This window comes from Danio rerio, chromosome 5, assembly GCF_052040795.2.
Source record: "Danio rerio strain M-AB ecotype USA chromosome 5, GRCz13ab, whole genome shotgun sequence".
NCBI classification, from domain to species: Eukaryota; Metazoa; Chordata; class Actinopteri; order Cypriniformes; family Danionidae; genus Danio; species Danio rerio.
In genome coordinates, this window is record NC_141025.1 from 36,889,085 (window position 1) to 36,907,149 (window position 18,065).

The window sequence follows — 18,065 nt, forward strand, 5'->3', positions numbered from 1 at the left end:
CATTTGTTTTTAAGTTGTTTTTTCTGTCTCTGCAACACAGAAAGCCTTTGTCCCGCCCTTACGTTTCACGCAACTAGACAAGGTCGACTGTGATTGGCCACTTTTCATGTCAGTCAAATCACGCTTCAGAATCAATTCTTAAACTTCGGAAACTGATTTTCAGCAGCTTATGACACAATGCACTAAAATAAACATTCTAAGCACAGAGTTGTGATCGCACGCTTCACAAAACAGCCAATGCTGATCACATCAATGTTATATTACGCATTAAAGGATTAAAAGTGTTAATTGTTTCTTTCATTATTCAGCGATTCCTCCGCGTACCACTAGGAGGAAAGTACCACAGTTTGAGAACCACTGATCTAGAGCATACAAATACCATAATATGGTAGCAGATATTTAAGAAACATGTCAAGTGAACGTTGTTTATCTGTAAAACAAGAGTTATTCTGCCTAGAAAATGAGTTAAGTGTCTTTTGTTTTTGTTATTGTAACCCGCCCACTGACATTCAGTCGATTATATTTCAGCACCCCTGGTTGGCTTGTCGGAAAACCGCGTGTTTGACTTAGGAAGGCTCTTAAAGTATGCGTCCGTGACCGAAATGCTACCTCCGGTGGACAGTAACAGCCAACAAGACAGTAACAGTGGACAACAACAAGACGCAGATTCAGAGTTCCGGTGGTTCTGAGCAAATAGTATAAACGTATAAACGTAGTACAAACGTATAACGTAAACATTAGGTTAGCAGGTTACATTGTAGCCCCGTGTCCTAACAATAGGCTACGTGAGGAGATGCAGTTTTAAGCAATTTGGCTGTGTGCACCAGGAACATGGGAAAAAAGTACAGCCATTTAGAAGCACAGAATAATGTTACTGCACTGCACTCCAGCTAAATGGTAAGGTTTACAATCTAATTATTGCCTATTAAACCTCTTTAACATTATAATGTGTACATGCTGAAGGTCACAGTTCTGAAGTTGAATTTCAAAGGGTTAATTTTATTTTCAATATTTCACAGAATTGAGCATCATTTTTGTTGCTGTTATTTGCACAACCAAATAAATGCCACGAAACCCCTTATTGATGTCCATAATAATCAAATATGTTTGCCTCACTGTCTCCATATAGACAACTTTTCCGTTGTAGTCAATTTGATCAGTAGCTCGCTTTGGACAGTATTGTACTTGTGATGCAGAGTGCTTGGGTTCAAGTCCAGTGAAGCACATTTGCACAAAATAGACAAAAGCAATGTAAAATCATGATAAAATTGTGGTCGCAGTGCACTTCTATGTTTGCTTTTAAAAACTGTTGGTTGGGTGTAGGGAAGTGTTTATGTCACTGGTTTGCTGGTATTGGGTGACCTATCTGAAACATGCAACAAAACTTGCCCAGGGGGATGAATATTCATTCATTCATTCATTCATTCATTCATTCATTCATTCATTCATTCATTCATTCATTCATTTTCCTTCAAGTTAGTCCCTTTATTCATCAGGGGTCGCCACAGAAGAATGAACCACCAACTTATCCAGCATATGTTACTGAGCCACCTTGTCACCCAGAATGCATTTTATGTTTTGCAAAAATGTAGGCTGAGGAACGTCTTTCCAATGAGATGAGGGCTAAAGCAAACTGCAGCTCAACACGTGTGATTTTTGCAGATGCACATAAAGTGCATCGAATGTCAGTACTGCAGACTGTTGTGAATGTTCTCAGCACCATTAGCCAAGGGCAAGGCTGTGCATTAACGATAATTATCTTTATTTTTTCCATAAGAGCTCAATATTTTGTCAGGAGCTATATAGGCTTTATTTTTGTTTTGCCTTTTTTCTGATTTTCAGAGTGCTGGGATCTGCATTAAGGACCACAGTTTTGGCTAAACTTCTTCTTTGATGTTCTTCTGAATGGAAATAGTTACTTAAATCTTAGATGACCTGAGGGTGAGTATTTAAGCAATCTATTTTTAATATGTAAATAAATAAATACATACTACACACACACACACACATATAAAAATGCAGTCTTCACAATAACTTACCAACAAATGTGCTTGTTGCAACTTGCAGCTCATTTTCTTAACAGCTCTGCTTCCATCAAGGTCTGCTTTAACACTGCTGTTGTCTTGGAATTTTGTATAAAGGTTTAGTTTACAGTGTTATTAAGCTTTTAAAATAAAGCAGCTATATTTAACTTCAATCTTCACATCTATTTTGCATAAAGAAACGACAGCATCATTCGTTAAATCTCTGGCAATGTCTAGGTTTTCCCTCATAAGTGAGCAGTATTTAATCAATGTTTAATCAGTGGGCTCATGATTTGACTAAAAGAAAGGGTTTATTTTCTAATGAGAGAAGAAGTGTAAAATGGTTTAGGAAGACAATATTCATAAAAGTTAAAGCAGCAGACCCTTAATGTGTGTGTGTGTGTGTGTGTGTGTGTGTGTGTGTGTGTGTGTGTGTGTGTGAGAGAGAGAGAGTGTTGGAGTGTGCATGTGTGCGGCAGTAGTTTTTGTGGTTTTAAAATGGTTTGATTAATGGTTTCTTTATAATATTTCATTATAGTCATTGTACCTTAAATGTTGGGCTCATTTTAGAAAAAGTTACCAAACTTCAAGATTAAAAATGGTTGTTTGGGTTGTTTTCTGCTGTCGTAATAGTTCCCGGGTCATTTTTGAACTGCTCGTCAACAGGAGGGTTAAAGGACTATCATCAATTTGTCTAATTGTAAACAATTGTTATTGTAAAAGAGTAATTAATCTCTTAAGCAAGGATTATATTTTAAGTGGAGGAATTATCTTTATAAACCTACAGTATATAAAATCAATGAAATAAGCCTATTTGGAAATAAATTTGAGCAAAACAAAGGATCAGGAGGATCTTCTTCAGCATTTAAACTAAACCTCGAGGTTACCCTAAATGAGGGTTTCCTAATTCAGTATGACAGGTAACAAAGCATGTGCCAGATTAGCAATGTACTAATGTGATGTCCTGTTGATCATCTGCCTAGAATCCAAAGTGGTTTCCTGTTTTTTTCCAAGAGCTTGACACAGGCTGGTGGTCTTTTGCACAGCAATTAATTTCCTTGTACTTCAGTGCTTCCTTCTCATTGTTATCACCTGCTCTAGATAACAATGTAATGCCTAGAAATGCGTTGATGCAATTGTCTTTATGAAAAATGGCCTGTAGCAGTTGCATGCTGTAAGTTTTATTCACAATGTTGAATTAGGTAGGTTTTAGATTTATTGCAGTTCTCTCTCTTTATCTCTCTCTGACCTCCCCTTCTGTTTTATGCACTCTCTTTTTATCCCTTCAGTTTTGATTGTGCCTTACCTGTTGTAGCGATTAGATAAATAGATTGTCTGATAGCTGGTAAAAAAAGAACAACACTGAGGCCACTTTTCAGGCATGTGGATATTTATCATATTATTGTCGTTAAAGGGGTGGTCCACTACGATATCATATTTTAAACTTTAGTTCATGTGTAATGCAGATTAATAAACAACATACAGCATAAACAACATCTCTGAATGTAATATGCTTAAAGTTCAATGCAAAGGAAAGCATTGACTTTTACAGAGTTAGCTTAGCAAAACCTACAGTGAACAAAGTTTGGGCATAACAAGAAAATACATCTGAGTTAATGAGTTCACAGGGGCCCCTCTCATGATTGTAAAGTGCTTTGGGGGAATACACGACAAATGTGTTATATAAATGCACACATTACATTTGTGAAAACCAAACAAGTAGACGAAGACCACTGAAAAGATGGTTCTCGGTTTACTTCCATGCGTAAAACTATGGCATGACTTTACAAGAGCATTAAAAAAGACAGAATGCTCCTGTTTTCAGTAACACTTTAGAATAACTATCCGTTATAAATAGTTAATAGATCATTAACAAACTTTCAGGTAAAGAGTTATAAATGACTTGTTAAATAAAAGTTAATAGTTTGTTAATTATTTATAACTGTGCCTTTTTTTATAGCCAATAGATAACTTACAGTACAAGCTGTCCTAAATGTCTTGTTAACTGTATTTTAAGTACTTATAACTATACCTAATAAACTAGTAATAGATCATGAACAAGCTGTTAGTAAAGTAGTTACTAAAGACTTAAGTATCAGTTAATAGTTTATATATGTTATTGGGCATGATTTTAGTTGCAACTATTCTTCATTTACTAAATGTTAGTAAATGAGGAATAGTTGCAACTTTAGAATAACGTCCCAATAACATACATAAGCTTAAAACTAACACTTAACTAATATATTAACTCACACTTTACAGATCAGTTGTTCATAGTTTGTTTACCATCTAATAACACCAGTAAAACTTTTGTTGGACTTTAATAAAATAATTTGTATTTATTTTGTTTTCATGTTTAAATGAAAACAAACCTCATGGGTTTGTATTTTGTTGTATACTGCTGTTCTGCCATGTGATGGCTCAGTATGTGTGTTTCTATACATTAAACACAATATTACAAATTTCATCTATAAAGTTTCTTTGGTTTAAATTCAGCACACAGAAAAGCCTATGAATGCATACAGTATATATATATATATATATATATATATATATATATATATATATATATATATATATATATATATATATATATATTATTTATTTATTTATTCATTTATTTATTTTTTAAATATTACATCAAATTTCTGTAGCTTGAACTTGTTCCATCCATTTGCTGTTCTACAAAGGTTTCACTGGTAGGTGGTTAACAAACTATGACCAATTGATCTGTAAAATGTGAGTTAATATATTAGTTAAGTGTTAGTTATTAGCTAAAGAATGTTATTGGGTCATTTTATCTAAAGCTGCAACTATTTCTTATTTACTAACAGTTAATAAATGAAGAATAGTTGCAACTAGAATAACGTCCCAATAACATATATAAACTATTGACTGATAATTAAATACTATAAGTACTTTACTAACAGCTTGTTCATGATCTATTGCTAATACATTAGGTATAGTTATAAATCATTAAAATACAGTATCAAGTTGTTTAGAACTTGTTAACTAACAGCCTGTGAGTTATCTTTTGGCTATCTATAAGGCACGGTTATAGATAATTAACAAACTATTAACTTTTATTCAACAAGTAATTTATAACTCATTAACTAACAGTTTATTAATGATCTATTAATTAGTTACAACGGATAGTTATTCTAAAATGTTACCGAAGTTTAATTTGTTTATCTGCAAAATCTATGTCAGAAATCTTTTTTATAAGCTTTAGGTTGAAACTTAAAAATACTTTTTTGAACATCAAGTCAATTGTGACCAAATATATATTATTCCTTGGTAAAGCAACCAAAATACAAGCTTGAATTTCTTTCAGTTAAAAGTTATTAAATTTAAAAAGTGGGAAAATCCAAATCCTTATTCTCTGTATGCTCAGTGCACAAAACCAGGAATGTTCATTTCCACTGCTTCTCAAGGATGATACATTAAAAAAGTATAGATCCATAATGTGAGACTTTTAATTAGGCAATTAATATAACCACAGCAGCCTGTAATATGAACTGATTTCATGTCCACCGATGTAATTTAGGGTGGGCAATGCAAGAATGCTCCCTGGGCCCATTTCTTCTGTATTTGTTTGAGCAGAATAGATTGATATTCGAATCAGGCTTTGTTGTCTGACTTTCTGTGACTCAAACACTAACCTGCAGCTATAAATGATACAGCTCAGTTAGCAGATGACTGACCTTGGATGCTTTTTTATTAAGCCTGAGCACTGCAAGGGAGATCAGGGAGTGTCTTTCCTCAGTAAAGCCACTCTCTGATAATGAACTCCATCCTAAGTCTTTCTTACAAAACATTGTCTGAAAGCTGATTACAGTACGCCAGATGTAGGAAAAGAAATCAGTGCTGCCAAACTGCTTCAGTTATGTATATTTAAATAATTATTATTTATTTGTTGCAATTATTTGGTTTTTACATTCATTTTTACATACTTTAGACAAATGACAATCACATCAGACAAAAGAAAGCTGTGAACTTCATGGATAATAAAATCACACAATAAAGGTCATGTAATTTAATAACAGCAACGTGAATCATTTGATGTCAATGTGAACACACACAGTATCTATTCCTTTGTACATTTTAGTGCTGTGATTGTTTTTTATTGTGATCTTTCATGGTTGAATCGTTTCAATACATATACTTCCTTCTCCACCATATTCATTTTCAGTTTGGTAACACGTTACTTGAAGGGGGTGTTCATAAATGACATGACACAATTATGACATGACACATATCATGAATATGAATGACATTTTTTTTGCATGCTCAACAGTCATTAAGTGTCATTTGTCAGCTGTCCTTTAAAATGCAAAAGTGACATTGTTTGAAATGTCTTTATCACAACTTTACAGAACCAAATACATCACAACCTGTCAGTGTCTTTGTCACGACAATTTGACAATACCAAGACAACATAACTTGTCATAAATCCGTCATAAACATGAATGTAATTATGCAAGTACACTTGTAATATGAATTTTTAACCTAAACTACTAGTGGTGCCAATTGAATTTGGCATTTAAATGTCATCAATTATTATTAAGCTGTTATAAATTTATTTGACAGAGTACCGACACCAGAGAAGCTGTAACTGTAAACTGTTTTGTTGTGATAAAAGTGATCAGAAGAATATCCATGACACAATGGGCTATATGCACATCCCGTGTTTTTCAGCCAATTATGAACTTCTGATAAAAGGTCAACGTGACAATTTTCAGTTTCATAAGCTTTATTTTACAGCATTATTGTTATAATGTAATTACAATACATTCAGTTAAATAGACTTAAGAATTTATTTGTTTATTAAAGCGTGAAAAGAGGTAGAAACACAGGCACCATCATAAGCTGCAAGCTAGCACAGAAACTCTATTGAAAACACTGGGGTAAAATTAATTATTTTAAAGACATGAAGTGCTTCTTGTTTGGTTTGAGACCCACCATATAGTGCATCTTAGCCAAGCAGTGAAGATCACTGTTTTGTAAAGAAATCAGATCTTAAATGCGTCAATTTTGGAATGACAATTCACCAGAAGCCCTGGGGCTGGCTGACTGAAATTAAAAGTCTGTGTGCATCTAACCCATTAAAATTGCATCATGAAAGATTTTTGACAAAGCATGTTGTTATAGCAAAGTCAAGTTGTCATAACAAAGACATATCAAACAATGTCACATTTGCATTTAAAATGACATAACTGAGCGAATGACACTTAATAGCAGTTATCATAAAAATTCATTCATATTCCTGACATGTCATGTCATGATTATAAAGGTGTCATGAACGGCCCTTCAAGTAATGTTTCCTGACTATATGCAACTGCCATCCCTGATTCTTTGTTTTCCAAACACATCCACACAAGCAAACAAAAATGCAATTAAATCAGTCGGAAGCATTCCAATCCTCATCCCGCCGGGTCCGTCCCGAACAGTCTCCTATCTGCTCCTCTGACAGCCACAGAGTTTGGCTTTCTCCTGGTACACATGCGCTGCTCCAGGTCTTTATGGCAGTTGAAGTTTCTTAGGTTTACTGTATGTGCTTTCTTTGCTTTTCCATATAAGGCTGGTTTTACATATTAATTGCATAAGCATATATTGTTGATGATGGTCTGCTGGTTAATGTGGCTGTGCGCGCTCTCATTTCTTCAACCCTGCAGGCTTCTCTAAGCCTTATTAACTTGTGCAGAGGAGGAGAGCTTCTTGAGTGTGTTTGTGCGTGTGTGTACTGTATGTGTGTGGGGTCATTATCCTGTCATCTATTCACTTTTTAATCCACATGGAATATTAATCTCAGAGCAGATGCATAGTGTGTGTTTGTGTCAGTTACTCTGCTGGCAGCGATATTTCAGACACTGTTTAAGTCGCTGCTGAAACGCGCTGGTTGTGATTGTGTACAGAATGGGGTTCAGGGCACTGTTTATAGGAAGGATAAAAATCACCACCCACAGAATGATAGTACCTGGAGAAGAGAGACAGACAGAACGAGAGAGAGAGAGAAGAGCTTGCAGATTAAATTGCATTGTCCAAGGGAAGAACTGCAAATCCATTCTAGCTGATAAGTGTACGTGTGTGCTCATGGTGGTTGAATGTCTAATCTTTGTTGTACCCAAGGCTTCAGGTCTCAGACATCTGCTAATCAAAATGCACCTCTCAGCTTAGACTGGTTACTTGCTTGTCTGTTGTGTTTGCCTTAAAAATTCAGCTTGAAGAAAAAAAATTAAATCAACAAAGAGATGTAATCCTTTTAATAAAAATAATATATACTTTTTATAGTATATAATATAATTTTATATATAAAAGTTAAGGAATGTGTATTTGGTAGAAGAAGAAGAAGATAAAACAAATTGTTATTCTCACCAAATGGCCAATTTTCTGGAAACAAAATTATTATTATTATTATTATTATTATTATTAATAATAATAATAAAAATAATAATAATATTGTTGTTAATAATGATATTAATAATGATTATGATAATAATAGAAATAATAATAAAAATAATAGCAGCATTAATATCAATAGTAAATACAAAATTCATGATTTATTGATTTTATTACCTATGCCTGTAAGTTAATAAAGTTATTAATATAGTAAGTCTCAATTAGAAGAATATATGTCTTCTCATTTAAAATTCATTATTTTCATACTTTCATTTGAAGGATAGCTATAACCTAGTACCTTCACTCTCAAGGTAGATTCACTTGACAATAATGTAAAAATGTACTTTGTCAAAACAGATAACAGATACAGACAACAAGATGCTATAAACAATCCCTTATCCACATGGATCCACTACAAGCCAGCACCAACAAATTCTTCTGCACACAGTCTTGTAGCCTGCTGCTGATGTTTTGGTTGCCTCAGGTGTCTTATGTATGCGCTCATATTGTACACAGTTAGCCTTTTGACTTGATATGCAATATGCACATGAATAAGTCATTTTCAGCAATGCACTTATTTGTCATTTGCACATTTTTAGAAACTTACGCTTTGAAACAGCCACTAAGTAAGTTTTTTTAAATAAATATAGTAGCCACAAAGTTTTTTTTTTTTCTGAATCTGATACATCAAGCTGATCATATATTGTCATGGAAAATCATCCATCTTTGTATGTTGGTTTGTTACTTTAAATTTTGAATTTATTTAGTCCTACTTTTTTGTCCTTAGTTATTAGTTATGCTAGTTATGCCTATAACTACATGTCTGTTTTACCTCTAGAGGTACAGATATTAATTAAATGTTCTATACTCTATTTTTGTGGATGTAGTTGGTGCAGTTGAAGTCAAAATTATTAGTCTTCCTATGATTTTGTTTCTTTTTTAAATATTCCCCAAATACTGTTTAACAAAGCAATGCATTTTTCACACTATTTACTATCATATTGTTTCTTCTGGAGGAAGTCTTATTATTGTTTTATTTTGGCTAGAATAAAAGCAGTTTTTACTTTTACTTTAGTTTTTATTTTTAAAGAACATTTTCAGGTCCATAATGTTAGCCCCCTCAAACAATATATATTTTTTCAATTGTCTACAAAAAAATAAAAAATAAAAAACATGGACATACAATGACCTAATTACCCCAACTCTGCCAAATTAACTTAATTTAATCTAGTTAAGCCTTTAAATGTCACTTTAAGCTGAATACTACTATTTTAAAAATATCTTGTAAAATGTTATTTACTGTCATCATGGGGAAAAAAAATCAGTTAACAGAAATGAGTTGTTAAAATTATTATGTATAGAAATGTGTCGAAAAAAAACTGAAATTGTTAAACAATTTGGGGTTATGTAAATGCATTGTAGTTATGTAAATGCAATAGTGCATAATTCGCAAAAGAAAATTTAAATAAATCGATGTCTGCTGGTGCAGAGATCAGATCTAGTTGTTAGGTCCAGTAAATCCTTCTTTATACATTCAACACCAGACCCAGAAGGACAAGCCAGGGGAATTTGCATTATCATTGATTGGAAAGCAGGCACGGATATTGCAGTGATTTGCAATACACAGGCTTTATTTCTCCACAGTAATTAATGGGCTGCCTCATGACCATCATTAGCTAATCTGCATCTAAACTGCGGTCTCACCAATTATGAGTTAAGACATACACTCATAATAACCTGGCAGTGTGCTGTCAGCATAAATTAGCTTGAAAATTGTGATCACACATTTTTTTTCACCCTACCTGCGATCTGTACTCTTAGCAGTGAGAGTATCTTCAAGAGGAAGATGGGGATCCAGCACAGGGCATCAGTGAACACGATGAAAAAAAATCGCTTTGCAATAGTCACTTCCCGATCATATACTGTTTGACGCGCTGTCTTTGCTGTCTTCTGGACTGAGTAAAACATACTGGAGTAAGAAAATACGATCATCACAAAAGCCAGCAGATTCAGACCTGAAAGAAAAACATACACAACAAATATCAGTAACATTGACTCAAAAGTTCATTCATTCGTTCATTCATTCATTTTCTTTTCGGCTTAATTCCTTTATTAATCAGAAGTCGCCACAGCAGAATCGACTGCCAAATGATCCAGCATATGTTTTACGCATCTGATGTCCTTCCAGCTGCAACCCACCACTGGGAAACACCCATACACTTTCATTCACACATAAAGTGTTCAGCAAAATAAATAAGCTCTTTAATGGTTGTGTAGTAATTGTTTTGTTATATACAGTAACCAACCTTTTTCATTTTTTTAAAGGCTTAACATGATGAGCAAACCCAATATTTGGGATAAGTTCTTAAATGTATTTTGCAACATTTAATGTAAAAATGCAACATTTTTCCCAGAGTTAGTTTTCCAACCCCACATTTTTTTTGCGTATGCTTGAAACATGCCCACAATGAGGCATCTACTTGGCAGCTGTTTTATTTTGTGAAGTTTATTTATAAACTAATTTCGAGAGGAGCACGTGATTATGATTGAACACGGCTGGTTCTGCATTAGCATGCATGATCCACCAATCAGGCCATTCCTAACCCACTATAAAGACCCAGGGTTTTTCACTACAGTCATCTTCGATTTGAAGAATCCCGCCTTCCACCCCTACCTCTTCACCTTTCCCTCCATAGGGCAACACGGTGGCCCAGTGATTAGCACTGTCGCCCCACAGCAAGAACGTCACCGGTTGTAGTCCTTTAACAGGCCGGTGGTCGTTTCTGTGTGTACTTTGCATGTTCTTCCCGTGCTTGCGTTGGTTTTCCCCGGGTCCTCCGGTTTCCTCCCACATTCCAAAAACATGCACAACAAGTGAATTGATAAATCTAAATTTTGCACTACAGTTAATCTCTCACCATGCAGCATATATTTTCATAGCATTCAATTTTTAGTCGTCAGCTCTTATCAAGGGGGAGTTGTCGAGATCTACCTGAGCTCAAGGCTCCCCTCTCGCCCTCCAAACGGGAGGGAGCCCAGGGCTCAAGAACCTTTGAGCTCAGGGCTCTCTCCCGGGACAGCATGCCAAACTTGCTTATAATCAATCATCAGCTAAGTGTAAACACTTGAACTAAGCATTTCTAGGTCTTTTTTCTAGGTATCAAGTAGAGTAAAAGTATCGGTTGTAAATATTAACTTAAAGTATAAATAAAAAGCAGCCCTTTTAAAAGTACTCAAGTAGTGAGTGTTAAGTATTACTCCGTGAAAAGCTGATGCTTTTACATGCAATTCGAGTGTGTGTGTGTGTGTAAACCTAACATTCTGAACATTTAATGATTGTTTAAGTCTATTTGGCAAGTTTAGTCATAGAGTAAACATCTGCCATCATCTCATCAGTGACAGGCAGTTTAAACAGCCTCTGGGTCATTGATTTTGGACATCATCTTGGACACTTTTAATATGGTTTGCTGCATTTATGAAGTGCCCTTGTCTTAAAGGTTGTTTGTATGGTTGCTATTTACTTTTCTATGTGCGTTTTGATTGTACAGGAATCACAGGACGGATTTTTTACTTAGCCAATCCCCATAGACAAGAAAAAATAAACTAGTGACTGCAGGTTGAAGGAAAGTAGTGGAGTAAAAGTACAGATACATCACTTAAAATGTACTTCAGGGAAAGTGAAAGTACACATTTTTTAAACTACTTAGTCCATTACAATTCCTGAGAAAAACTACTGAATTACAGTAATTTGAGTACCGGTATTTGTAATATTTTACTTTACACCACTGATAGCAGAACAAATATGATTTACCCTCCTAAATTGAATTAACTGAAAGCCTTTTGATATAGAGCGTTGTTTAATTAGTAAATGTGCTGTACAATTTTTAAATGATCCAAAAAAAGTAATTAACTGCTAAGTCAGCTTCAGAGAATAATTCAGCTCAGTTCATCTTTATTTCTATAGCGCTTTTACAATGTAGATTGTGTCAAAGCAGCTTCACATAGAAGATTATAGTGAATTAAAACAGTCCTGTTCAGTTTTCAGAGTTTACGTTCAGTACAGTATATAGACTAGCTCAGTTCAGTTCAATGAGTTTTAATATTCACTGCTGGGAGTCCAAACGCTGAAGAGTAATCCATCAATGCATAGCTCTACAAGTCCCGAACTTGTAGAGCTGCGCATAAACAAACGCATAAACGCACACATACTGACTTATTCAGCCCTCAAACATATAGCGCACAAAATCTGTACACTCCAGTGACCTTACCGAGAAAAATGGCTGTGGAATAGCATCTAGCACCAGGTTTCTCCGTCTGGTCTGAGTGAAGAGGGAAACACACTCCATTCCGCCCATAAAAGTTCCCAAATGTCTGTTTATCCCAGAAGGGAATAACGGCAATGATAAATCCTAGTAGCCAGATGAAGGTCAGTGAGCACAGGGTCTGTTTTCGCCCGGCACGGTAATGCTGGAACGGGAAGACGATGCACAGGTATTTCTCTAGTGTCATGTAGGTCAGCATCATGACAGACACTTCTGTAGACAACATGGCCAAAGAGCCAATCAGCTGGCAGGACAGGCTCTCCATCCAAATCTGAGCATGACGGTTGTACTCGCCGCAGTACTTGATGTCAAAGGCACCGATGAAAAGCAGATATACACCCATGAGACAGTCTGCACCTATTGGAGACAAACAAATGTAACATTACATTTAAAAGCTGTCATCAATCTGTCCATTGCCATCAGTTCATCCCTGACCCATTTGTCCATCTGCCCATGCAGCCATTTGCCATGTCCATCCTTTCCATGCATTCATCAATCTTTCATTCATCTATCCATTTACCTGTCCAGGTATTGATCTGGCACTTTTAGTCCTAAAAATATGACTAATTATTTTAGATGCAATAACTTACAAATGATAGTTAGAAAGGCTCACATGGAAACTAACACAGATAAGGTGAATTAGTTGAACTAATAAAATAGCTAAAACTAAGACTGTATGAAAAGGGGAAAAAAAGGAAAATCATGAAAACATGCTGTTTACAAGCATCAAACTAAATGTTGGTCATTTATATAAAGCTGCAAAAAATGTAGGGGAAATAAAAAACAATAAACTCAAATTATATGCTGTTTAGATCAAAATTATCAACCTAAAAAAACTACTTAATTTTAAAAAATGTTATTGAATTTATATATTCGGGATGTAAAGGATCACGGTTGATCCATGATTCATGAAGATCACAATCCACGGTTTGGAATGCACATGACCCGCAAATTAGGCTTATACATTTTTTTTTACTTGTAGATTAATCCTAAGTTTAGTGCTGTCGCCTCACAGCAAGAAGGTCACTGGTTCGAGCCTCAGCTGGGTCAGTTGCCGTTTCTGTGTGGAGTTTGCATGTTCTCCCTGCGTTCGCTTGGGTTTCCTCCGGGTGCTCCGGTTTCCCCCACAGTCCAAAGACATGCGGTACAGGTGAATTGGGTAGGCTAAATTGTAGTGTATGAGTGTGTATGGATGTTTCCCTGAGATGGGTTGCAGCTGCAAGGCCATCCGCTGCGTAAAACATGGTGGATACGTTTTCGATTTATTCCCCTGTGGCGACCCCGGATTAATAAAGGGACTTATATGGAACAAATAAAATGAACTGAAAATTGCCCTTTGAATATTCTACATCGTATTTTTAAAGGGTATTGAATATTTTGAAAGTGAAATCTGAAAATTGTATATGAATTATTGAATTTATAAGTATGAAAATATTTTTTAAATATTTTTCGTTAAAATATTCACAGCTTAAATAAACAGATATGTTAAATTTCAGGACCTAAAAAGAAAACCCTGGAATTCAAATCATTAAAATGCACGGACTTGTTAATTCAGTCTATTATTTTTTTCAGTTTGTGTTATTCTACAAGCTTTTTAATTCAATACATTTGGCATTGATTTTGTTCCATAGACTTAGCCGAAAAGAAAATGAATGAATAATCCTAAGTTTTAATGATCACAGAGAGATCACCTCTCTTGTGATTCAAATCACATGTATGAAAGCATTTAGGCTTTCCTGTAAAATATAATGATGACAGAAGAAGTTGTAGTAAGTTATTCGGGATGTGGTGGGTTTCATTAAAGGTGTTTTCTGTCACTACTTGTTTAGCCTGCATTAATGCATTCAGTGTAAGCTGCACAATTAATCAATAAATGATCGGGATCTCAACACCCACGCAACATAAATGATAAATTATGGTAATTTGCATATGTTTATTAATCCTTCAAATTGCTCCATTCAAATCTGTGTTTGAAAATGAAGTTACAACCAGTGAAATAACACAGAAGTACTGGAATAACCACTTACAGTTTAGATAAAACCATTAATGTTTATGGTAAAGATTAAAATGACCAATGCATTTAACTTGATGCTCAAAAATGAAAGTTGTAGGCAGCAATTGCATTATTAACCAATATGACCCGCCATCAAAAATATGCCACTGAATAATTCTTCAAAAAATGATCCATTTAGCAATGAAACATGTTCACAAGTTTTATGATTGAAGAACTGAATCAATCAGTATGAAACCAAAAATAAATGTTAGATTTCAACATTTAGCGTTATCAGCAACAGTAACAGTGAATTTTTCACAGTATTAAATATTTTACCATTTATTTTTAATCAGCTGATTATTCATTTTATTTTTAATATAATTACAGGTTTTAAGTTCTGTTTGTTAAAACCAAAAGTTTCTTGCAGAACTGTTTTTGTAATAAATGGGAAGCAAATTACATTTGCCTCCTCCCCATTTTGGCTGATCTGAAAAATGGTCCGATCCATGACTAAAAGAACATAAAGTGATCCGAACCAAGAGGTTTGTTATCCGCTACACCACTTATATATTTAGACAGTAGATAACCCATACATGGATCTTACTCTTTTAAAAAACAATTAGTCAAGTCCAACCAAAACAAATATAATCCAATCCATACTCAACCAAATCCAATTTAAATGTTACATGGATAAAGTGTCATTCAAAATTTTAAACCTTGTCTGTTCAATATGGCATGCTAAAACTTGATCACATTAAAATGGTGAAGGTGTGCTCATATGCAATGATGAAGAATTGAGATGCCACATGGAACAAAAAACAGAAGCATAAATATTAAAAACAAGGGAAAAAAACAGGAGTATGTCCTTTTAAAATGACTAATCACCAGAAAAAAACAATTTAAAAGATGAATATTTTAGCGAGCAGTTCTTAAAAGTGTTATTTATGTAAATCTTCAATTTCATCATTTGAAATGACTTTATTTCTGTTGAAAGAAAAGTTGTTTATGTGCTCTCCTAAAAATAATTGTCATAGATGGCTCCATGGAATCCCTTATTGCTCAGTCACCTTCCTATGGTTTCTTGGTTTCATTCAGTATTTATCTCTGGTAGTGTGTGGCCAGGCCTGTTTGCGTCTCTTTTATTGCTGCTCTCTTTATCTCTGTGTCCCAGAAACCTGCTGAGGTGTTTGTTCATCTAATAATTACCAAGCACTGAATCCCCCACACACTTTCATTCACTCCAAAACATGTTCCTCCCCTCACAGATCTCTCTCCCCACTCGTATTTTCATTCATCACTTCAGGGCCTCTGAGATGAGACACTTCACACATTGTGAGATTGTGTTTTTGAAAGTTAGCATTTATAGAGCCAGATTTCATTTTGTGAGTTTTCTACTGACAGTGTGTGAATTAAAGATCAGAGATGCATCAGCTCAATGTCATACTGTCTAACCCTGCACAAACCACTGTAAATTAGGGTGCAAACAAGAGCTGATGATGGTGGGGCATGTGCAAGTTTCTAAGAGGTGCAAAATGGGTTAACATGTGCAAGACGAGTCAACTAAATGATACTTTGGCTGCTAATCAAGACTAAAAGTAAAGTATAAGGGCACAGCAGTATGATTTAAAATCTGAGACCCAAATTTACAATGTTTATTTACTAGGGCGCATTGATATTCTTTAGATGAACAGTTAATCCTTGTGAGTTAATCCACTGAAAAAAAAAGGTTTTGGTAATCTTCAATTAATTGCCTTGATGACATCGGTTTGAGGGCAACGCAGTGGTGCAGTAGGTAGTGCTGTTGCCTCACAGCAAGGAGGTCACTGGTTTGAGCCTCGGCTGGGTCAGTTAGCGTTTCTGTGTGGAGTTTGCATGTTTTCCCTGCGTTCGCGGGGGTTTCCTCCTGGTGCTCTGGTTTCTCCCACAGTCCAAAGACATGCGGTACAGTTGAATTGGGTAGGTTAAATTGTCCGTTGTGTGTGTGTGTGTGTGTATATTTCCCAGTGATGGGTTGTAGCTGGAACGGCATCCGCTGCGTGAAACATGTGCTGGATAAGTTGGCGGTTCATTCCGCTGTGGCGACCCGAGTTAATAAAGGGACTAAGCCGAAAAGAAAATGAATGAATGACATCAGTTGGATGACTTTAGACACAAAATTCTTTAACACACCCCTCTTACTTTTAGCTTAATATGAGGAAATTATTTACAAAAATAAATGCCCGATTCCTACTCAATATTTTGTTTTATCAGGAAGTATCTAAAGATACATATAAAAGTCTTAGCAACTTCCGGTTCAAGGCAAAACTGTATGAACGAATACTTGACAACAGCAGTCACTACAATAATATCCTGCTAAATGTAATAGACCTGAATTTAAAATTACACATCAAGGTTTTTGTAGGTTTTTTTTCTGTTATGAGTATATATACTTTAAGCAGATTTAAGCAAAGTCTTTTTCACTCGGCGGCCATCTTTGTTTGAATACTGTTTGAATAGGGAAACATCACATTGTCCAAAACTGTTTGCCAAGCTTACTACTAAATTTCACATTAGGAATTGCCAATTAAATTAAACACAAAATCTACAGAAACTCACGTCTAGTCTGAGCCCCTACCTTAGAGAATCTTCAGTCTATATCGATCGCTGATTGGCTCCTGCACTGGAAGTCAGGGCTTTATTTGTCGTATTGACCTTTACACTTTTCCCCATTCAAAACTATACGAGTGGCACATCTTTTGTATTCTATAAGTTTTGATATAAGAAAGCAGTTTACTGTTTAAAACAACTTTACATGTGCTGACTTCATTCATTTATTTATTTTCTTGTCGGTTTAGTCCCTTTATTAATCTGGGGTCGCCACAGCGGAATGAACTGCCAACTTATCCAGCATGTTTTGATGCAGTGAATGCCCTTCCAGCCGCAACCCATCTCTTGGAAACATCCACACACTCATTCACACATACACACTACGGACAATTTAGCCTACCCAATTTACCTGTACCACATGTCTTTGGGCTGTGGGGGAAACCCACGAGAATGCAGGGAGAACATGCAAACTCCACACAGAAACGCCAACTGACCCACCCAAGGCTCGAACCAGCGAACTTCTTGCTGTGAGGCGACAGCACTACCTACTGCACCACTGCGTCGCCCATGTGCTGACTTTAGTGATGGGTCGTTCATGAACGATTATTTCATTTTGAACGAATCTTCAATATGACTCGGGAACTACGAGTCCTCTCAGGGAGTGATTCGTTCATCCGTGCGTGCGCACATTTGTGCAGGTAGTATCGTTAATTTCAAGTCTTCATCACATTGGCAGAAGCC

General features: G+C 35.4%; 1 protein-coding gene and 1 long non-coding RNA gene across 2 annotated transcripts in view; one reads left to right on the plus strand and one right to left on the minus strand.

Annotated features, from left to right (window-relative positions):
* The first annotated feature begins 547 nt into the window (after positions 1-547).
* Positions 548-18,065, plus strand: part of LOC110438657 (uncharacterized) — a 70,456-nt gene continuing 52,938 nt past the window's right edge. The window contains exons 1-2 of the long non-coding RNA XR_015491418.1: positions 548-897; positions 1,843-1,941. This is a non-coding gene — a long non-coding RNA (uncharacterized LOC110438657). The remainder of the gene's footprint in view (positions 898-1,842; positions 1,942-18,065) is intronic.
* rxfp2l (relaxin family peptide receptor 2, like) overlaps positions 3,403-18,065 on the minus strand; it is an 84,467-nt gene continuing 69,804 nt past the window's right edge. Inside the window, exons 16-19 of the mRNA XM_087253708.1 lie at positions 12,692-13,102; positions 10,226-10,438; positions 5,117-8,001; positions 3,403-4,086 (exon numbers count right to left, since the gene is read on the minus strand). Of these exons, the coding sequence (XP_087109834.1) occupies positions 7,862-8,001; positions 10,226-10,438; positions 12,692-13,102 (764 nt within the window). The 3' untranslated portion in view covers positions 3,403-4,086; positions 5,117-7,861. The remainder of the gene's footprint in view (positions 4,087-5,116; positions 8,002-10,225; positions 10,439-12,691; positions 13,103-18,065) is intronic.